A 24,298-nucleotide genomic window follows, 5' to 3' on the forward strand; every position below is an offset into this window, starting at 1 on the left:
ATCTGCGTTTTTTTTATATTCTGCCTTTTCACTCTGAAATTATCTTTATCTGCGATTTTTTTCTCCAAGAAAAAGCTGCCCGAATGCTTCCTTTCGGAGCATATATTTATAGTTTAGAGGGAAGCTTTACTATTTCTTTTATATAGTGCGTTTTGACTTGCTGTTTCTTTTACCTACAGCTTTTATATTTGCTATCTTACCTGTGAATTTAAGTGCGATTTCTATTACTCTAAAAGAAAGTTTGCGATTTCTTTCACTCTGAAAGAAAGTTTTTGGACAGGATGTGTCTTAAGAGAATCCTAACAACATGTAAAATTGGATTTTATCTGTTGCCTAAGAAAATTCATGGGCTGAATTGAGAAATTCCTCTGAAAATAGATGAATTATTAGTTTTTTAGTTCAATCCATTTGATTATGAGTATTTAAAAAAAAAAACTAATTAGTGCATCTGGAAGGTGCAAATTTTGATGCGTTTTAACAACTTATTTGGTATTATTTAGTGTTGTAGGGATATATATGTCGGAGTTAAGGTGCATATTAGAACCTACAAATTTAAACTGTGATTCTCACTGTTAGAAATGGCAATAAGAAAGGTATGGCTCAAAGCCAAAGGATTCTGAAAACAGCTATTCTACTTGAGAATAAAAGCACTTCCATTAAAGCACTGTCAACTTCAAAAACAGCATAAACCACACACACCACAAGAAGAAAAATGTTGAATCTAATCAATACTCCTATATCTGTGGCTTACACATGATCTTCAAAAAGAACTCCAAGTGCTGCTTTCCATTGGTTTATATTCATGTACACAACAAAATTCTCATTTCAGCTTTATCTAGACCATATGTATGAGATCAGGTTCCCAGCAATAACTACGTCAAACAGTTACCTTGATCGTCTAATCTAAGTCGTTTGATCTCAAATTGATGAAGATTGATTATAATGTGTTACTGCAGCGAATCCAAATTCAATGTGCAATGACAATTTATAACAATGATTATATGCAGAATACAAACTTTAACTGAACTAGGAGATACAAAAAACTATATTATATTAATTTGTATAAGTAATTCAATCAGTAATCTTGTGAAGTAATTTACAAAACAGCCAAAAGAATAACAAAGTAATGATTAGAATCTACAAGACTGATAGGTCCTACAGAATCATCTAAACCTGAACCTGAAAAACCTATTGTGCAAAAAAGAAGCACAACACAAACAATATTGAAAATTATATGTGGTCTCTCCAACTATCACAAATATACAGTGGAAATAGAATTTACATAGGAAAAAGAATATTAGATCTATATTCCACAATGCATAAATCACTGCTATAAAAACACAAAGCAGCAAATCAATGCTACGAAGAGAGACAAGAATACTGTCTTTGAATACTTATCATGTAAAGAAATGCTCCCACTTATCTCTCCAGCATTCACATATTCACTTCTCCCAGTGCCAGTTGCTGCAGAGACGTTAACCGACAAAGAACCTACATTGTTAAATTTAAATTTAACATGATCAGAATCTAATGTAACGTTGAGGATAAACAGAGGTAGATCAGAGTTTATTTTCCTCGTGAAATTTACTATATGTCTTTCTGATAGTGTAACTGAAACTTACAGTCATAGTTAGCCCATCCAATGCGTTGACCGGCTAGATCATAAACAATAATTTTGTCTTTTAATACGAGATCTGTCAAAACATAAAGAAGTGATGTTAATAAGTAGTATAACACTCTTGAATAAAACATTCTTAACAGATTATGACAATAATGAGATTTTAAAATTTAAATTGATATTATGATTGGTATTATACCTCCTAGAATTGTCACCCCTTGACCCTGGATTTTCTGAAAGCCAATGCACCACACTGCTGCACCACTCTGTAACATGAATAGTTTCACCAGAGAATTTGGTGAGACAACATAGTATATTAAAAATATTGAACTAAGTGAAGCATAAGCCGAATATGAAAAATAACTGCATGTAATAATAGCTGTCAATAATATCCAAGAATTTTCTATGAAATTTGAGACATGTCTTAAAACTTTCTCTACACTATAAAGTGCCAGCTTTCAGTTGGAAAATGGCATGTAATGGGAATTACAAGAAAAGTTATCTTTCTTTCTTTGTATTTCTTGATAATGAACTCAAATCACCAGAGAGCGAGTAAGGATAAGAAAGGATGTTATCGATTATATTGGAATTGTAAATTTAGCTTGTTGTAATCGAGAATAATATCAGCAGTATCATTTGCCTTAATAAATGATTTGTTTAGTAAATTAAATTATCATGTAGAACATCTTACAGAAAGGTACACTAGGCAGCTATAGAAATACAGTAAAATCAAAATCAGATTAATAGATTACAATTGTCAAAATCAAATTAATAGATCATAAAATTCAAACCAGTCCTTAGAAAATGAAAAGAAAAAGGAATTGAATCTTGAATACTTACAACAGAACTTTGCTGTATAAGGTAGTCCTGTGGTCTTAAAACCATCGATGCACCACCAGCAAAATTCAGACTTACTTGAGGAAAAATATCAGCGACACTAAGGACAGTAATAGGAAAGGAGTTAGAGAAAAAAGGAATCAGAAATTTTATAGCACATCATCAGCAAAAGTGAACGAGCAGCAATAATAAATCTAGAAAAAGATGCATGAATGAAGTGCTCAATGCCTCAGCCTAACCTGCTAGTAATTAAGAAACACTGATTTCCCCTAGAAACAACAGTGCGTACTGATTGTGGTATTGTAGCTGTAATCTGCACAAGTAAAAAAAAAATCATTTCACCATCAATGTTTGATAAACCTCCAATCAGCAAAAAGCATGCCGTGATTGCTAAGTAATACATGAAGCACTAAAGCAACATAGTGTTATTGATAAATTGAAGAACGTGAAATTAGTTAAAAGAAACTCACTGCATTGACAAAGGGATCATAAGCCTCTTCTGCAAGGTATGCCAAAGTTGTTCCAGAATCAACAATGGTACCTCTGTTGTTGTTTGATGTAGCGAAAACTGATGCATCGATTTGCAACGCCTGGCCGTTGACAGAGATGCTCTGTAGATTTAAGTTGTAGTGAGGCCTGAAGTATGTTAGATAAACACTTTTTAGATGGACATTCTTACAAAAAGTTTGACTATGTTAGGAACTTAACAACAAAAAATGTGATGAAAGATGTTAAATTCTAGCAATTTTATTTCTGATGAAGGAACTTACTGTGATGGAACAAGTGGAGTATAAACTATGTTAGGCTCCACAATCTCACCAAGAACCAAAACTCCTCCACCAGTGCTATCTCCTCTAAGACAATGTGAGAATACTCTAGGAGCAATCCCTTGTGAGGAGAGCTGGGAGATCACAGACATTTCCTGTTGCCCAAATCCAAATATACCGTCAACTGCTCTGTCGGACTTTGTCAAGTCTCCACTCTGCTGGTTACTACAACTGCTCGATTCACAATGAAACAATTACCATATTAGATTAACCCCATAAACACAGACGAAAAGAGAGAAATTCTATCAAGTATCAACCATTTCATGCTCATGAAATCTCACCCAAAAACTACAGGAGCTGAAGAATTTGTAGCCACAGATCCCTCGAAAATAGTATCCAAATGCATCGTATCTGACACATAATAGCCTGATGTTCCACTACCATCTCCATACTGGAAAGTGTAAGAACACTGGTTGTTCTGACTGGAACAGGTCGCGTCTGATGACTGTATTCCACTGTTGCACCTTCGGTCAGAACAAGAGATTAACGATGATGTCGACGAACGCCCAGAGTCGAAAAAATTGAGCTCAATCTGTAACAAAATCATAAACCATTACATTGAATTTATGATACTAAATCAACAAAGAGATAAAATTGAATTTACCTGTAGCCCACTTGTCTGTGGACAACCAGTGCAGGAGCTGCAACTGACCCAAAGAACATCACTTCCAGTGTCAATTTGCACATAAAATTCTACTGGAGGAGTACCTAACTGCACCTTTGTAAAATATAGCCTGAAATAATCCATCAATTTTAAATCAAACACACACAGGCAAAGACAAGATATAATGCAAAGGAGAAAAACATAAAAGACCGAGACAAAAACTAGACACAACACTAACACGTTCATATTGTTAATAATTTGAGAACATCAAATGCTTTAGCATGTGTTTAGATATAGCACTTTTTCCGGTGAAAAGTCACGTTCAACTAGAAGCTACAGCTAGTAGCTTCATACTCACAATGCGTTTACTTCCCCTCAGAGCCGTCTTTGAGGGCACGCAAGGCGGGCTATCCAAACAATTTTACGATTAAACTGTGGCTAAATAGGGCCTCAAAAAAATTGTCATGATTTAATAGGATCTCTATTTGTTTTGTCATGCTTAAACTGCCGCTAACCTACACAAGATCTCCAAAAACTCGTGTTAACCTACACATGACCTCCAAAAACTCGAGACGACTCTGTCTCCCTTCACCATGTTACGAAACATGCTATTTATGTAACAATATGTATCGGTATCGCCGTATTGGACACCAAAGATCCCTTAAACTTAAACTTGTTAAATTGTGACTGAGTGCTAACTTATAGGAAATTATGAAAGCAATTTAGAAACCACATATTAACCTACCATTACACAATATAAAACCATCTTCAAGTTGCCAAAAATAGAAAGAAGAAAAATGAAAATTTATGAGCCATAGAGAACAAAACAAAATCAAGCAATCTTTGGTATTAACTTTTAATAACTAAACAAATAAAAAAGCATGAATATAGTAACAATCAAATTGATCAACAAAAGGGGAAAAAAAATCAGAAACATGTCAGACTGAAATTGAAGGAATAAAACAAAGATTCTAAACAAATTAGGAAACTTCATCACTTCAGAATCCACCAAAATCTCAAAAACAAAACAGTGAAATCAGATAGAATTGAATCAAATTACCCGACTTGGAAGGGATCGAAGGTACCATGAACATCGAAATCAACAACACCGTTTGAAGACTGCAGAATTCTACGATGTCTCAACAAATCTCTCGCTCTGAGCTGATTCAACTCCACTCCATGATTCGTCGGAAACGCTCTTTCCAACGTGAGAGTCACCGGCGATCCAGAAATAACCGTCGCCGCCGTTAGCATCGCGAGCGTTATCACAAAAACAACCGCCATTCGCGACGTTTAATTAAAGTCGTAACTAATTATCGTTACTAATTATGATTAATTACACAATTAAGTATATGTATTAGTATGCAGTAGTAATAGTTATCTAGAAAACAAAACAAGACAAAAGTAAGAAGCGAAGAAGGTTAAGGTTGGTGTTGTTGTTAATAACGAATGTTTTTGTCGTGTTAAGATGATAACATTGGAATTGCAGAAAGAAAGAAAGAGTCATGGAATGTATTTGTAGTGTTGCGAAAAGATTTTGATTTGGAATGAAAGAGAGGTAAGTTACAATTTTCGAGATTTTTTCAATTTTCAATTCAAAATTGGATTACATAAAGTTGCTACTATTATTAATGTGTTTTTTTATTATTGTTATTTTCTTCTTTTTCTTTTTAAGGGAAGGGTATAGTTTTGACGTAAATCATGTGCGTTGTACCCACGCGTTTTTTTATGAAGTAGAAAAGACTCAAAAGAGGGATAGTTTGATTTTTCTATTGGGAGTTTGTTTTTCTCCTTATTTGGTCAAAGACATAGAAAATTTACTCGTTAGAATGTTCTGTTTGGTTTGACCAGAAAAGAATGAGGAAAAAAAGTTGAGGTTTTTGTGTTGCGTGGGACAGGAGGACCATTACTCTAATTATTAGTATTTGTTAATAAATATGTATGATTTTATGTTTATAGCATCTCTTATCGCTACTTTATCTTGTAAATTTGAATTCATATTCAAATTCTCAATGTAAGATTTAAAGAAATTTTGATATTATATGTTTATCTAAAATTTTAAAATATTAGGAATATGAAATGTTTTTAATCATTTTTATTTGAATTCCAACATATTTTAGAATAAGTTAGTTTGTTTAAACCAAATAATATGAAATCTTTATTATCTTTTTATAAATAAAAAAATCTTGATGTCTGATCATGTTCATTATTGAAGAATTTTAATTGTATTAGACCGAAGTTCCATCGAATATAGTAATTTATAGTAGATCATAACTACTGGGATGATTTTCATTAAATTGTAAATTTTTTAAATTTATCTTAGGATGGAGTTAAAAGTTTTTAATTTTGAATGATAGAAAAGTTATAGAAAAAACTCAGAATAATTTTTTTTTATGAACTACTTATCCGTGAAATTGTTAAATTTAGAGAATTTTGAATATCTAAGTCCTTATAATTCTTTCAAATTTTATAATTGGTCCTTATAAATTTTGAAATATTGCAAAATTATCTTAAATTTTTTATAAAAAATAATGTAAATTATTTTTCTTTAGTTAACGAGTATTTTGACCAAAATTAATATTTTAATTCTAATATACATATTTTTTAATAACTAATTATCATTATAAATTATTAATTTACTAAAAATCAATTATTTATAAACTAATCAATCAATTATTTATAAATTATTATTATTATAAGTTATGATCAATTTACTATGTTGGTTGGAGAGAGAGAAATTGGTCCAATCTGATTTCTCCTACCAAAATCTTGATAATTTGAAAAATTCTACATAATGTATTACTTATGGCAATCTCTAGAAGAGGAGTTTCACCATGATGTCTAATAGTAACTATTGCAATAATACTTTTGAAGACGCTCCTCATTTAATTTTGGATGTTCCTTTGCTTTACACATTTGAAATTGTGGTATTTTAGAGAAAATTTTGGTCTCGATAATGATAGCTTCTTGTTTCGACAGAGTTGTGCATATTGTAGTTAAAGTCTATTCAAACATATAGTTTTTTAGGTTAACTTGTTGGTTAAATTAATTTAGTGTTTAAGTTAGCTTGTAGTATATAAATAAGTTGCTCTCTCGGGTTGTTAAGAGAGGATGGGGTTAAGCATTGGTTGTTGTTACTCACTTGTACACTTTTGTCCTAATTGGAAAAGTGAATAGAAAAACGGTTTTAACCAATTCTTGTTCTTCTTCTTCCCTCTTATCTCTCTTTCGTAAACCTAAAAAAGGGTTTCTTGTGTTTGTTCAAGAAACTTAATATTTCTCATAGTTTTATTCGTTCCTGGTGCAGTGTTTGTCACAACAAACTGGTGCAGTGAACGTGGACAAGATGCCATCAATAAAATATGAGATTGAGAAATTCACTAGAGTGAATGATTTCAGTTTATGGCGCTTGAAGATGCAAGCTCTTCTAGTTTAGCATGGTCTGCTAGAAGCGTTGAAAGGATCGAAGAAGATGGATGTTACGCTAACAGAGAATGAGAAGAAGACGATGGTGGAGAAAGGCCATAGTGAAATCATCTTAAGCCTTGGTGATAAGGTTCTGAGGCAAGTTCCAAAGGAGAAAATTGCAGCGGATGTGTGGAGCAAACCCAAAAGGTTATACATGACTAAATTCCTGGTAAATCGTCTGTACCTGAACCAGGCTCTATATTCATTCAAGATGGGTGAAGATAAAGTCTTGACGGAGCAGTTGGATACGTTCAACAAGTTGATAGAAGAACAGTGGAAGTCAACTATGATAGAAGAGTTGCAAGCAATCGAAAGAAACAATACATGGGAGTTAGTCGAATTGCTAGCACATACAAAAGTTATCAAAGTGAAGTGGGTGTTCAAGTTGAAGCACAATGTTGAATGATCGATAACAAGACATAAGGAGAGATTGGTAGCTCGAAGTTTTCTTCAGAGAGCATGAGTCAACTACTCTGAAGTATACACACCAGTAGCAAGATTGGAGATTGTTCGACTAGTAGTCTCCTTATCATGTAAGTAAGGTTGGTTGACATTTCACTTATATGTGAAATCAGAATTTTTGAATGGTCCCTTAGACGAATAAGTCTATGTCACACAACCTCCTGGGTTTGTGATACAAGAGGAAGCAAATAAAGTGTATAAGTTGCACAAAGTGCTATATAGCCTCAAGCAAGCACCTAAGGCATGGAACAAGAAGATCGACTCATACTTGGTCAAATTGGGATTCATCAAATGCAAATTTGAGTATGGTGTCTATGTTCAGGTTGTGGCACAAGATATACCAATCACCTGTTTATTTTTTGATGACTTGGTGGTAACTGGAAATAGCTTGAAGAACTTGTCGAAGTTTAAAGACTTGGTGATGAGGGAATTTGAAATTTGGATCTGGGAAACTTGTCTTATTTCCTAGGCATGGAATTTGAAATGTCGAAGCAAGGTAGAATGCTACATCAAAGAAGTATGTCAAAAAGATACTCAAGAGATTCATGATGGATGATTCGACTCCTGCATCTTCGTCTGTCGAACCAAATTTGAAGTTAGAGAAGCATGGAGAGGAAGACAAATTCAATGCAACTTTGTTCAAACAAATTATCGGATCTCTGAGATATATGTGCAACAGTTAACCTAATATAGGTTTCTCAGTCAGATTAGTAAGCCAATACATGAGTGAACCAAAGGTATCACAAATGAAGGCTGCAAGAAGAATATTGAGATACTTAAAAGTATCGGTAAACTATGGAGTTATATTTCGACGAGACTCTGAAAGCAAAGAAGCTATGGTTACCTGTTATTCAGATGTTGATTGGTATGGAGATAAGAAAGATCGAAGAAACACAAATGGTTATTTCTTTCAAGTATTTGGTGCCCCTATCTCATGGTGCTTGAGAAAGCAACCTGTGGTGACATTGTCATCGTGTGAGGCTGAATATATAATAGGATCTTATGTTGTGTATCAAGAAATCTGGATCAGATATGTGCTAGAAGAGATTGAGGTCGAAGTGAAGAAACCTCTAGTTCTACGGATTGAAAACAAGTCAGCCATAAATCTTGTAAAGAATCCAGTTACGCATGGAAGGAGTAAGCACATTGAAGCGGGATTTCATTTCCTTAGGGAGAAGTTAAATTGAGGTGAACTTGAAGTGAGACATTGCTCAAGTGAATCACGGTTGGCCAATATTTTCACCAAAGGATTGAACATCGACAAATTCCTGAATTTGAGAAAGAAATTAAGAATAGTTCAAATCGACTATAATTAGCGTTTGTTCGACAACTTGGATTATATAGGGGTATGTTGAGATATAAGTAATACAATATAAGTTGTGTGTAAACACAAAGATAAGTAGGGTTTAGGGTTTGTTACTTAGTAGACAAATTAGTTAGTTGTATATAAATACATATGATGTAACTCAATTTGTTGTATTCAATAATATCAATTCTTACTTTCATTCTCTATTATTGTTTCTCTCTTCACTAAAAGTGTCTCACGCACTAACAAAACTCATATATTTCATGTCTCAAATTACAAATATAAATAAATTTAACTAATTTGTTTCATCTATTTAATGGTGGAAAATTTAAAATATGTTTCAATTTGTGGTATTTTGGGTCGAACTCAGGTGTCGACAAAGGTATCTTCATGGTTCAAGAGGAGTTGTGCATGCTGTAATCGAAGTCTGTTCAAGCATGTTGTCGAAATATGTTTTGTTTAAAAACATGTTGAATTGGGCCTTGCCTGTAAAGACCAATTTTTAAGTTAGCTTGTAGTCTAAGTTAGCTTATTAGTTTATAAATAGACTAGTTCTCTTAGGTTGTTGAGAGACGTTAATTGTTGTTATTCACTTGTAATCTTTGAGTCCTTATTGAGAAAGTGAATAGTAAAACAGTTTTAACAAATTCTTATTCTTCTTTTCCCCTCTTCTCTCCCTTGGTAAAATCTAATAGGGTTTCTTGTGTTTATTCAAGAAGCTCAATATTTTTCTCGTAGTTTGGTTTGTTCTTGACGACATCAATTCATAATAAACGGGTGCGGCGAGCGTGGAGGAGAAGATCCCGTCAACAAAGTATAAGATTGAGAAATTCACCGGTGTGAATGATTTCGTTTTGTGGCGCTTGAAGATGAAAGCCCTTATTGTTCAACAAGGCTTGTTAGAAGCGTTGAAAAGATCGGAGAAGATGGACGCGCCTTATCAGAGAAGGAGAAGACAACGATGGTAAAAAAATCCCACAATGCCATTTTATCGAGCCTTGGTGATAAGGTTCTCTGACAGGTTTCAAAGGAGAAAACTGCAGTTGGTATGTGGACGAAACTTGAAGGTTTGTACATGATGAAATCACTGGTTAATCGTCTCTACCCGAAGAAAGCTTTATATTCATTTAAGATGAGTGAAGACAAAACCTTGGATGAGCAACTGGATATTTTCAACAAGTTTATTCTTGATCTTGAGAATATCGAGGTCAAGATTGATGATGAAGATCAAACGTTGTTGCCGTTGTGTTCTTTACCTAAGTATCATTCTTATTTTAAATAAAATCTCTTGTAAGGAAGAGATTCATTGACCTTTTAAGATGTCCAATCTACCTTATACTATAAGGATTTAAACGAACGAAAGGAGCATAAGCCATCGACAGTTGGGGAAGATTTTTCCATTAAGGGGAAATTCTTGAAGAAAGATGGTAGGTTTGAGAAGAAGAAGGGTAAATTTCTATAGAAATCTTATAGTGGTAATGCTCCTACTATTAAGTGTTATCATTGTAAGAAGGAGGGTCATACAAGAAAAGTATGCCCTGATCGTCTGAACAATTATGGTGGAAAGGATAATGATAATGCATCCATTATGAAAAATGGTTATGAATCATCTGATGTCCTGGTGGTTTCAAGCAGCGACTCTATAAAGGAATGGGTTATGGATTCAGGGTGTACTTGGCACATGACTCCAAACAAGGACGTGTTTGAGGAATTATGTGATCAAGGTGGTGGATTAGTACTGCTGGGAAAAAATAAGGCCTGCAAGATTATAGGAATTGGATCTGCCAGATTCAAGCTCCATGATGAGTCAATGAGGCTATTGACGGATGCCAGGTACGTACCTGATCTTAAGAGGAACCTGATTTCTCTTGGTGAATTCGACAAGAAAGTATATATTTTCAAAGGAGATCAAAGTATCCTAAGGGTAATGAAATGGTCTAAGGAAGTCTTGAGAGGCGTGAAGAAACAAGGATTGTATACCCTTGAGGCTGAGGTTGTAAGTGGTTCAACATATGTGGTATCCATGAAACCTATATCGAAGACTGAGCTATGACATAAGAGACTTGGTCATGTCAATGAAAGAGGCCTGGCGGAGTTGTCGAAATAAAATATGCAGGGTGGTGACAAGGTCGAAAAACGGGACTTCTGTGAACCTTGGGTATTCGGTAAATCATGTAGAATGAAGTTTAACAAAGTTAAACAAAGAACACATGGATCCCTTGATTACATTTATGTTGATCTTTGGGGACCTGCAAGGAATCCTTCACACTCAGGTGCAAAATATTTTCTATCTATAGTTGATGATTACTCTAAAAAGTTATGGGTATTCATCCAGAAGACCAAGGATGAAACTTTTGAAATTTTCAAAAGTTGGATGACTCTGGTCGAAAACCAAATTGGCAGGAAGGTCAAGAGGTTGAGGACCGATAATGGTCTTGAATTTTGAAATGAGGCTTTCAATCTCTATTGTGCTGCGTTTGGTATTGCAAGGTATAAAACTTCATGTACTCCCCAATAAAATTGTTTGGCTGAAAGGTTTAATCGAACAATTTTGGAACGAGTGAGGTGCATGTTAGCTAGTGTAGGATTGAAGAAGATGTTTTGGGATGAGGCAGTCATGACTGCAGCTAACTTATTAAATAGGTTTCCCTCGAGAACTTTGGGGATGGAAACACCTGAAGAAGTCTGGTTGAAACATCCATCTAATCTTGACAAACTTAGAGTATTTGCCTGCTTAACCTATGTTCACATTAGGCAAGACATGGTCGAACCTAGAGCTCTGAAATATATGTTCCTTGGATACCCTGAAGGAGTCAAAGCTTATAGGTTGTGGTGCCTAGATCCAAGTCACATGAGGTGTATCACAAGTTAGGATGTAGTTTTCAATGAAGCAGAAATGGCGTTTAAGAAAACTGATGACGTTGGTCGAATTACCAAGATCTTTGAAGAAAATCTAGAACATGAAAAGATTCATGTTGAGGTGGAGAATAATGATGTTGAATTGCATAACCTAGAAAAGGTTAAAGAAGAAGCTGAAGTTGATGTCGAAGATGGGGAGGTTGATAATGACTACCTGTTGGAAAGAGACAAGTCGAGAAGAGTCATCAAGCTACCTCAGAGACTTGGTTATGCAGATCTCATAGCTTATGCATTAATCTCTCCAAGTGAGGTTCTGAATGAAGAACCTAGAGACTATAAAGAAGTTACGAGGAGTCAAGACAAAACTGAATGGCGGAAAGCCATGGAGGATAAGATGAAATCTCTTTATGATAATAACACTTATGAGCTGATCGATAAACCTTCTAGAGCCAGGTTAGTTAGTTGTAAGTGGATTTTCAAGGTTAAGGAAGGAATCAAATGAGTGATGTCGAAACGATTTAAGGCAGGGTTGGTTCCAAGGGGGTTCACTCAAAAAGAAGGTGTCGACTTCAATGATGTGTTCTCACCTGTTGTAAAGCATAAATCAATTAGAATGTTGTTAATTATAGTGCCGAAGTTCGACCTAGAACTTGAACAGATGGATATGAAGACAGTCTTCCTGTATGGTGATCTAGATGAAATAATCCTGATGAGGCGGCCTGAAGGGTATGCAAAAAAGGGAAAGGAAGATTATGTGTGCAAACTGAATAGGTCTTTGTATGGCCTGAAACAATCTCCTCGACAATGGAATAGGAGACTCGACAAGTTCATGGCACACATTAGTTTCACTAGAAGCCAGTTCGACCACCATGTTTACTTCAGATTTCGACCTGGAAATTCACTTGTTATTTTGTTGCTTTATGTGGATGACATCCTCCTAGAAAACAACATTGTCTATGATGTTATGAAGGTGAAGGTTGAACTCGATAGGGAGTTTGACATGAAGGATTTGGGAGCTGCCTCCAGAATTCTTGGGATTGACATCTGGGGAGATAGAAGATAGTCAAGATTATGCTTATCTCAAGAGACATACCCGGAGAAGATTCTCGACAAGTTTGGTATGTCGAATTCAAAGCTTATTCTAACACCGACTAATCCTCAATACAAGCCGAGTACGACTCAAAATCCTAGTACTAAAGTCTAAATAGCATATATGAATAGCATTTTATATGCTAGTATAGTAGGGTCTTTGATGTATGTTATGGTCAGTACGAGGCCAAACATAATGTACGAAGTGAGCCTTGTAAGCAAGTATATGACCAATCCTGGGAAGGTGCACTGGAAAACAATAAAGGGGATTCTTAGGTACATCAATGGGTCTCTGAGCAGAGTCCTGATTTATGGTGGAGTATATGGTGATGATAGCAAAGTCGAAATCGAATGACTTTTCAACTCTAATTATGCAGGTTGTATGGATTTCAGAAAATTTATTTATGGATATGCGCTCACTATGTTTAGCACAACAATCAATTGGAAAGAAACGCTTCAAAAGGTTGTTGCCTTATCAACCACTGAAGCGGGGTATATCACCTTCACTGAAGTTGTGAAAGAAGCATTGTGGCTTGAAGGTTTTGCTAAGGAGCTGAAACTTCAAGGTCGACTTATCACTGTTAAATGTGATAGTCAAAGTGTAATACCCATGTCGAAGAATTCAACCTATCATGAGCGAACCAAGCACATCGATGTGACGTTGCACTTCGTCAGAAAGATAATCGAGCATGTATAAGTCCAAGTGCTGAAGGTTTTGACTGATGATAATGTTGTTGATATGATTACCAAGACATTGTCAAGTAACAAATTTTTCCACTGTATGCAGTTGATAAAGCTGCATGATGAAAGCTAGTTTGTTCCCCTGTTAGTGTATAGTTTGTTCCAAGATGGAGATTTGTGGTATTTTTTATCAAACTCTGGTGTCGACAATGGTAACTTCATGGTTCGACAGGAGTTGTGCATGTTGTAGTCGAAGTCTGTTCAAACATGCTATCGAAATATGTTTTTTTAAAAGCATGTTGAATTGCGCTATGCCTGTAAAGTCCAATTGTTAAGTTAGCTTGTAACCTAAGTTAACTTAGTAGTCTATAAATGGATTAGTTCTCTCAGGTTGTTGAGAGAGATTAATTGTTGTTATTCACTTATAATCTTTTAACCCTTATTTAAAAAATAAATAGTAAAACAATTTTAACAAATTCTTATTATTTTTTCTCTCTTCTCTCCCTTGATAAAATCTAATAAAATTTCTTGTGTATATTTAAGAAACTCAATCTTTTTTTCTCATGACGACATAAATTCACAACACAATTAATATAAATTTTATTTTTAAAACTCTTATTTTCATGGAACAAGGTTTAATTTTGAAACTCTTATTAATATAAGATTTATTTTTTAAAACTTTTATTAATATAAGGTTTATTTTTTTGGGGTCTAGATTCAACATTCTACTTTAGTAAACCACATAAATCACATATAACTTGTGCACCAGGTATACCCGATTCTCGTCACTGTCGTGACCAACTTATGCGCTGAACTTTTCTTGTAAGTGATGTCTTCCACGCCAACGCATAGTCACATCAATCATTAATTAATTAATTGAAAATGTTAACTAAACTCTTTCATTTAGCAATGAAATATTAGAGTTCCTACTCCCTTTTATTAATATGAGCTTTTGGTCTATAAGAATGCCAAGTCAAAGTAGCCAATACATTTAAACTTAAATAAATATGAAAAAGCTCCTAAGAAGCTGACCATGTGATATAATAGTGTGCTCTAGAACATATGTCCCACTTCAACACGCCGAGAGAATATAACATCGAGTCGTTCAAAATGTATTCTACTGCTTAAAAACAATTTAGTTGATCTTAAGATTGTGGAAGATATATAATAGCAAAATGATTGAAGAAAAGGTAGAAGTCAAAGTGGATAACAAGTTTGTTGAAATGAAGATTTCAATAACTCAACTCCAATAAATAGGATGTGAATTGTGTGAAGGATCTCACTATGACATGCATTGTCAAACTCATTCAATTGTTCAAACACTTATAATTTAAACTAGAAGACGAATCATTTAAACTATTCGTAGAGAGATTAATAAGGTGTATTTCAAAAACAATGAAGTTTTTAAAGATGTCAATCAAGTAAATCTGCAACTCAACAAAAGAAAACGGTTTGTGAGGTTGCATTTTAAAAAATTGTTTGTCCAAAATGCTTAGATGGCCACCCAAAGTGCCTCGTTTCCAGAAGAGATGGGGATTGCTCAAAAGAATACGATCACATCAATGAAACATATTGTAATTCACTTCAATCATATTGCCCAACACGTCTCACAACAAGCTTAAGAAAGTTTTCCTAGCAGCTAGCACAGTTACAAATTCAAAAGACCATAACAAAGTAAATATTATCACTACAAGAAGTCAAAAAGTTGACGAAGAACAACCATTCAAAGAGACGATAAATGAGAATGAAACATATCCAGGCATATTGTTTATACCAAAGAAAGACAAGCATTCAAATTGAAAATTCTTAGTGTGTTGAAAAAAAAATGTTGATCACAAATTGATTATACCAAAGAAAAAAGCATCTAAAGCATGAGATAAGACTCTCTTATTCTTAAAAATTGAAGAAATTTAAAAAATGAGAAAAAAATTGGTAAATTTTTGGAATATTCAAAAAGTTGTAGATCAATATTCTATTTGTTAAGGCACTAGAGGAAATGTTGAGGGTGTGGAGCACGACATTGTCGCTCTTCTCTTTGGATGTCTTTTTTTCTTTTCTGGAACTAGGGCTTCCTGCATCGTCCAGCCCTCGGGAGTTGGACTCGTTTGTCGTTTGGGAGTGATCACCTTTGACATACCTTTTTAGGTTTCCTTCTTGAGTTGGTAGCAATCTTTTATGTGGTGCCCTTTAACTTTATGAAACTTACACCATCTGCCTGACTCATATCCCATAACGTATGCCTTTGGGATGGAGGTGAAGGGATATTATGCATGTGGAAAACCTCTCGCCAAATCTATTCACGACAAGTGTTCAGGAGTGTGAAGTTATCCACTGTTTTTCCTAGTCTCTTGAATGCAACATTGTCCTCGATGAACGAGGTATAACTTATCTTCCTTGGGTGATGCAAACCTTCGGTGCAAGATACACACTCTTTTACTCTCATGTTTTTCTCAACGTTGTTATTTTCACCCTTCATGTAACATACCGCCCTTGTGACCACTTCTGCTAACAAAAATGTTGGCATTTGGGCGAGAGACTCGTTGAAGTGTCCAGCTTTATACCATTTTGGAACATCCCCACAAATATTTCTTGGTTTTAGGGGATGACCCTTATAGTATCCTCATTGAACGGGCAAGGTATTCCCTCAGCGAATCTGAGAGGCCTTCCACGTATGTTAAATAGGCTGGTGGTGGACATCTTTCTGTGTCGACCGATTGTGAACTGATGTACGAGTTTTTTACAAGCTTCTGATAGCTGGTGTGACACCGTAAACCCCAAATATTTTATTTTATTTTTTATTTTAATAAGAATATAAATAGAAGCATAATTTATATAATGATAGTACACAAAACATAGAGTATCACACATTACTCATACCATACATTAGCAAATTCCCATATTTGGCTAACATGTTCATGGTTCAAGATAAAATATTAGTTTTTCAAAATAAAAACATAATATTCTTTAAAATTGCAATCTCATCTCTAATGTCACTATATCAGAACTTTATTTAGACTCAACCCCTAACTGACTAGCACATGTCAGCTACACAACATAACTAAGACTAAATGGCCTTATACACCATCTCCACTAGATCGCCTCACGAAGCAACTACTCATCAGTCTCATCCCAAGGGTATCATGTACAAAGTTACACCATACAGACATGAAAATAAAGAGATGAGAATAAATTTTACAAAGATAAATGGTAAGTTAGTACAATGCAAACATTCACAATCAGCATCACAATATGGAAAATACCATGCTAATTCCTACAATCACACATCAATGCACATGAATGTTATGCAATGCACGCTAAACTCTAATTTTTATGCATGTGTACCAAACATTGAACTCATAGTATATTCATGGAAGTACATGTGGGCTATGCTTCATACCATAACACTCTCTCTAGATGTATGTAGACCTGCAATGTCTAGGAGTACATGTGAGCTACATTTGTACCATGATACTCTCCCGAGTTCCACAGTTTAGGAGTGCATGTGAGCTATGTCCATACTACAACACTTTCTCATACAACTGTAGACCTGCAATGCCTAGGAGTACATGTGAGATACATCTGTACTACAACACTCCCTTAAACACATATCCTACCCACGCACTAGTATGATTCATGAGCAAACCATAGACAATAATCCTTATGAACCCACTTCCTCTTTTAAACTCATTACTTAACACTGCAACATAAGAGCTTCGTAATAATTTCCTCGTAACATATTTTAGGCATTGTCACATAAGGGTTTCACATTGATTCATCTCAATCATTCATAACTTATTATAGTCATACTGAAACAACAATATTATTAACATTTATCACAAGAAAGGTTATCACATTAATTTTCCAAGCAATTGATCGTACCTCAAATGGACTTACGAAACTCAAGTTATGCATGAAACAAGACAACCAATATTGGTTTAGACTTTACTACGTTTCTGGTATAAGAACCAGAGAAGTGCTATTATTGTAGCTCCTCTAGACCCTATTTCCCACTTCATGAGAAAGATTATTTTGTTAACTTTCCAACGCAACTGACCGCACCTCAAATGAACTTATGAAACTCAATTTACGTGTGAAACAATACGATCAATCCCCTTATATGTTTATCTGTGATTTTTTTTTTTCTGAGTTTCTCTTATATTTTTGATGTTTTTCGACATTTTCACTCTAATTTACCTATTTTGACTTGTAACAACTATTATGATACATAATACTTATTCCCAAACTCATCGTCACTAAACATACTCTAATTGTCTAATCAAATAAAATCGCTCATCACTTTAGAGTACAAAACGGAGAAACTAATTTAAAATATAGAGAAAATCCTAGATTTAAGATTTAACAAGTAAGTCAACACATCAACAACAACACAATCACATAAAACTTATTCATGATCAGTCAAACATTCACATATCGGATTAACAATATTATTCTCATTTTTTTGCCATATGATTTACAACAAACCTTATACTATAGGATAATTCTATAGGGACAAATCAATATTATGGTTCAAAGTCAACCTCACTACCTTACAACCAATATACCCTTTATAAAAAAATCACCCCCTTACTTTAGATTTAGAGCTTTTCTTGCTTTTTCTCAAATGATCTTGCGATGGCATCTCTCTCTCTCTCTCTCTCTCTCTCTCTCTCTCTCTCTCTCTCTCTCTCTCTCTCTCTCTCTCTCTCTCTCTCTCCTGCAACATCTTCTCCCGCTCCTCCTGCAGCATCCTCTCTTGGTCCTCTTACTCCTCATGCAACATCCTCTCTCGCTCCTTCCACACCTCCTCCAACATCCTCTCTATCACTCCTTAAGATGCATCCTCTCATGTTCCTCCCAAGTCCAATTCTCCACCGCCTTCTGAGTCCACTTCTCTTGCTTCTATCCTAATATCTCCTTTATCTTTTCAGTAACTATCTCTCCAATTTCACTCCTACGGGTTACTTCATTAATTGGTTGCGATGATCTAAAAAATAACTTAAAGTCGAACCCTCTTCCAAGACCACATACACACCTAACATGCTCCTCGATTCTAATTACTTCTACCAAGATGTCACGATAATCTTGTGGAACGAAGAGACCAACTTTGGCTTGTTCAACCAGTACATCCTATAACACATATAAAAGTTCAATGATCTTTACCGAATTGAATTAACTAAAATAAGTAATATTGAAAAAAAAGTATATCCTTACAATCTTTTCAACCTTTTCATGTGTAGCCTCTGATGTGAACTCGCCATTTGGTTTTTGACATGTCCTATTCCATTTCTCATGGTATGATGGTGGAGATGGACTACAATCAAGGCTTCTAGAAGGATCTCTCAGCTCTAATTCCCTTTGTTTTCTTTTTTCATTAATCATTTTTTGTTTAAGTTTATGATATCCTACATGATACAATCTATGTGGATAGATATTTCAAGCTTTATTTTCCTTTTTTTTTTACTCTTAGCCAAGAATTCAAGAGTGGTGTGAGACTTTACAAGATCCTCCTAAAATTTCTTATCAATAAATTAATACTTCACGTATGGAGGTTCTACGTTATCTTTTGGATGTTTAATATATTCATATATGAGTTGTGTCTTAAAGCCCCCCAAACGCTCACCAGCATATCCAAGCCATTTCTTTTTCAGTATACTATCCTCTAGAACAATAAACATTTCCTACACTTACATAATATATTTGATATTATTATTAAACCAAAAATAAATAAATGGTCATATATACTTGTAAAACAAATCAAAAAATTCATAATAAATATTGTAATATTTATCCATATGGTATCTTTCAAATCACTATCAACCTCATACCAATTATCTATCAAAATACTCACTTTGCTTCTACCTTGTAATGTCACGTAACTCTTAAAATCATCGACATTTTCACCATAAGCCTTACCGATTCTCAAATCAAAATCAATTGGTGAGTGAACACCGTTTTTTAGTGCTTTCTTAAACTTGGTACACATTGTGGCACCTCTAATTTTTCTTTTACTTTTTGTATTAACAGAGGTTGCAACATTTGTATGAGAGATACTTTTCTAATCACCCATATCTATGTAAGTTAAGAAAAATAACAGCATATAATAGAGACACCAACATGAATATCAAAGCAACATCACACAACACTTCATCCTAACTAGGATAAATATGCAATAGAGAAAGACCATAGAATCATGCTAAATAGAAATATGTAGTAGAGAGAGAGAGGGAGAGAGAGAGAGATTGTCGTGACACGAAAAATAGGACCACGAGTGCATCGCACGCTCGCGGATGATAAATAGAGCCTCCACCAAATATTAATTATTCCAAAAAGGAAAGGGAAAATATCGATAAAACCCCTTAAAGATGACAAGGATATGGTTATCGCAACCAAATCATGTTCAAGAGTCGATTATGTAAAAGGAAGGTATTAGCACCCCTCACATCCGTTGTACTCAACGGGAACCATTTAGTTAGTTTTGTGTTAAGTGTTAGCTTAAAAATGTTGGTGTCCCTTAAAAGTTTGAAAGAAAAAGAAAAGGACTAAAAGGTAAGTTTTTTATTAGGGTGCTTGATGAGACTTTGAATCTCGCTCCTACGTATCTCTAGGTACGATAGAGAATCCAAGGCTACATAGTTCTAGGTAGCAAATGTTTGTGGGTTGGTCGATTTTAGAGAAAGTTAACTTAATCGCATTCAAGCGAAAAACATCTGCTTGCTACCAAAAACATGGAGAAGTGAACATTGGCATTGCGTCAGAATGGACAACATAACTTGGAATCTCACAAAGTTATATTCTTGTCGCATTCAAGAGGAAAACATTCTAACTTCTTGTGCATGTAGGAATGAAGTGTGTTTGCATCTTCTCGGAATGGATGAAGCATCATTCGTTTATGAAAAGTATTTGAGGTTTGAATCCAAAAGGCAAAATGTTTAAATGTGTTCAATTGATTTTGAATGGATGACGAATGCTCGGATGGTCGAGTTATACATCTCGTATCCAACATTCAGGGAAAACGTCATATACACCACTTTCCTTTTTTATCCAATTAATTGTAAAAGGATTAAATATAATTAGACATTTTTGGTTGGACGATGAATACTCGGATGTTCGAGATATACACCTCGTATCCAAACACTCGAGGAAAAGCGTGATATACACCATACTCCTTTTTCGCCTAATTTATTATAAAAATGAGATCAGAGTCAATTGAGTTGAGAGTTTTTTAAAGGGACGACGAATTCCCAGATGGTCGATATATACACATTGTATCCAAAAACTCAGGGAAAACTGTGATATACACCACATTCCTTTTTCATCTTATTTGTGAAAAAATGTTTGATAATGATTAGGCATTTTGTTTTTTTATTTTATTTTTAAAATGCACTCGATATGGACAGAGGTTTGATTTGTGTTGTAAAATAGAATGAATTGATGGTGAAAATGGTTGAATAATAAATGAAAGGTGAGAAACGTAACACAAAGTTGCAAATTGCATCGCTAGGGCACGAATTCTAGCATGATGACACGAACTCAAACGCAAAATGCAAACTAATTCCACAAATAAATCAAAATTCACATTGAACATAACACTCAATAGAGTAATAGGATAGAAGCGCATACAAAAATAATTATAACACACACTCATCACAATTGAATCAAAAAGTTAAACAAAACCGAAGCATGCACGTATCAAAATATCATAACGCGAGGACGTGAATAGAAGTCACGTAATGCGAAAACGTGCGGTGCAAAGCTACCAACAGTTAATTTAAATTCAATTTAAATGTAACGAAATTGAATCGTTGCATGTCAACACAAATCGAATCCTAAGTTGCTAACATAAAGCATGGTCATCGCAAATGAATTAAACACAATGAATTAACATAACGAAAGCAAAAGCCACGTAGCAAAATGCAGTGTAGCAAAAAGAAAATGCGAATTATCGTTGTGCCGAACTACCTAAAGTGTATATGAATTCAAATTAAAATGTGACGACAACATAATTGAAATGTCGCATGTAAATCAATGAAAATAATCCATCAACTTGCTAACAGGAAACACACTCATCACAATCAAAACGAAATACACAATAACGCAATGTTGATGAACGAAATTAAACTGAATACACATGTTTTCTCATATATGACTTCGACGCAACAATAGATGATAAAATAACTACTTATATAATTCACATAAATATGTCGAAAGAAAATCTAGCAGCATTAATTACAACATATAAACCATATCAAACCTGAGGATTGAATCAACTTGATTATAACACAATGAAAATATAAACAACAACAACACATATACGCAATACTTATAATATTTACAACAATATTACAATCTCTGAATAATAAAATATTAGCACACATCAACTAAAAAGACTTATAATCAAACTATATCACATGAAAAATAACAGAACTCGGGAAAGAGATCCAAAATTAAGCGTTGCCAAATCGAACACATTTCTACCGAAGATAAACAGTGAAGGTCGTGTTATTGTCGGTTCTAAATAATAATTTGAATGTTGTTCGCTAGAGAGACATCGCTAGAGTGGGCAAGGTGATTATTTTATTAGTTTTAAAAAGAAAAAAACGAGAGGAAAAAGTTGGACGTGGTTTTGCACGAAAGAGGAGCATCTGTCGGGCGAAGCTTTGTGTGGAAGGTGATTGTGCTTTGTGGTTGCTCGCCAGAACAATGGCGGCTGTTTGCATGGTTTGGAGTATGGAAGAGGTGCATGCTTTGTATGGTTGTTGGAGATGGTACCAAGGTGGGAGTGTTGGTTGTGGTTTAGTTTGTGTAGAGAGTAAAAAGATGAAGGAGTGTGATGTGATGAAGTTTATGTTGAATGATGAGTTTTTTTAAAGAAGAAAACACTTCTCTTCTACTTTTTCCACACCTGTATTTTTCTGCTTTGTGAGGAAGGAGTATTATTTTATGTGTTTTTATTTTGGGGTGAGGAGATGATGTATGGAGTTATTGTATGAAGGAAATGAAGAGGAAATGTGTTGCACCTTGAAAAATGAGAACACGACTTAGCGAAGCGCAATCACACGCTCACATGATGGACAGAGTCTTCATCGAACTTTATTTATTCCTAAAAAGGAAAGGGGAAATATCGATAAAATCCAAGAAATAACGACAATGATTATGGTCGTCGCAACCAAATCAGGGTTCAGGAGTCGATTACACAAGGGGAAGGTATTAACACCCCTCACGTTCGTTGTACTCAACAGGAACCATTGGGTTAATTGTGCGTGCCTGTGTTATCTTAGAAATGTTAGGCTTCTCAAGTTATTATGAGGGAACAAATAATAGGAGCAAAAGAAAAGAGAAGATATTTTTGCATTTTTTTGCAACAAATGGGACTAAACCTAAGTTTTTTTTATTAATGAGTCTGACAAGATTTCAAAATCATTCTCCTACGTATCTTAATAGAGAACTCAAGGCACACATAGTTATGGATAGAAAATGTTTGTTCGCTGGTCGATTTTAGTGAAAAATATCTTGTATTAATCGACGAGGAATATCATTTTACCCAAAATAGGCGAGGAGTGGACGTTTACATCAAATCGAATGGAATTACAAATCAATATTCAAAAATGTCACTTATCTCAACTCAACAATTATGGATGAAGCATTGTTTTGCATCATCTTAAGACAAAATGTCTTTCATTTTTAAAAAGGTTTTAAAGATCGAAAGGCGGCGAGAAAAAAATAGTTTAATTGGTTGAAAGTCTTTTTGGGTTGGAAAGACGAGTATTTATGACTTGCAAGCTTTTACGACTTGGGTCTAATACTCGGGACTACGGTTGAACCTTTCACCCAGGTAATCTTTTTCTTTCAATTTTATTGAGAAAATAAGTTTGAATATTTACAAGTGTTTTGAAGGAAAGACAAACACTTATGACTTACAAGCTCTTACAACTTGGGCCTAACATTCAGGACTACTTCTGGACATTTCACTCAGGTAGTCTTTTTATTCCAATTTAGTTATGAAAATGGCTTGGAGTGATTTGAGGGTAATTGAAATGCAGACAAGTAAATATGAGCACACAAAAAGAAAAGAGCTCATTGTAAGAAAGCCCAAGAATGACTCACGGGACTGAAAGCCAACCGAAATAGAGAGCAAACTGAATTTAGCTCTAAGCTAACTTAGAGTGGATTCATGTAAGAACCACTCTAAGGAAGTCAAGCAAAAATCTATGCGTCCAAATGATTTTCGAAAGTTAAATTGGATTATAACTCTGAGATCGCAATGCAATAATAAACCAAACAATAATCAAACACATTATTATTATAGCAGTAGGACAATTTTTTACATCAACTCAAAATAATCGAAATAAAACAGAAAACTAAACACAACATCCATACTACCTGTAACACCCTTCTAAAATACCCCAAATATTAAATTTACAACAACCAATATATAAATCAGAGTAATTATTGCAGTTAAGGGTGTCACACAACACTTCACACATTTCACCATAAAAATCAGTCATGCTCATTATTTAATTCAACATAAACACTTCTTTGCAAAATAC

General features: G+C 34.5%; 1 protein-coding gene across 1 annotated transcript; it reads right to left on the minus strand.

Annotated features, from left to right (window-relative positions):
- Positions 1-1,034: 1,034 nt before the first annotated feature.
- Positions 1,035-5,516, minus strand: LOC127086560 (aspartic proteinase 36). Its single transcript, XM_051027334.1, has 10 exons — positions 4,947-5,516; positions 3,887-4,016; positions 3,564-3,814; positions 3,226-3,453; positions 2,926-3,091; positions 2,695-2,768; positions 2,459-2,555; positions 1,818-1,884; positions 1,623-1,694; positions 1,035-1,491 (listed from the first exon to the last, which is right to left on the minus strand). The coding sequence occupies exons 1-10, from the start codon at positions 5,168-5,170 to the stop codon at positions 1,331-1,333; spliced, it is 1,470 nt and encodes a 489-aa protein (XP_050883291.1). The 5' UTR covers positions 5,171-5,516; the 3' UTR covers positions 1,035-1,330.
- Positions 5,517-24,298: the final 18,782 nt, after the last annotated feature.

This window comes from Lathyrus oleraceus, chromosome 5 (assembly GCF_024323335.1).
Source record: "Lathyrus oleraceus cultivar Zhongwan6 chromosome 5, CAAS_Psat_ZW6_1.0, whole genome shotgun sequence".
NCBI lineage: Eukaryota > Viridiplantae > Streptophyta > Magnoliopsida > Fabales > Fabaceae > Lathyrus > Lathyrus oleraceus.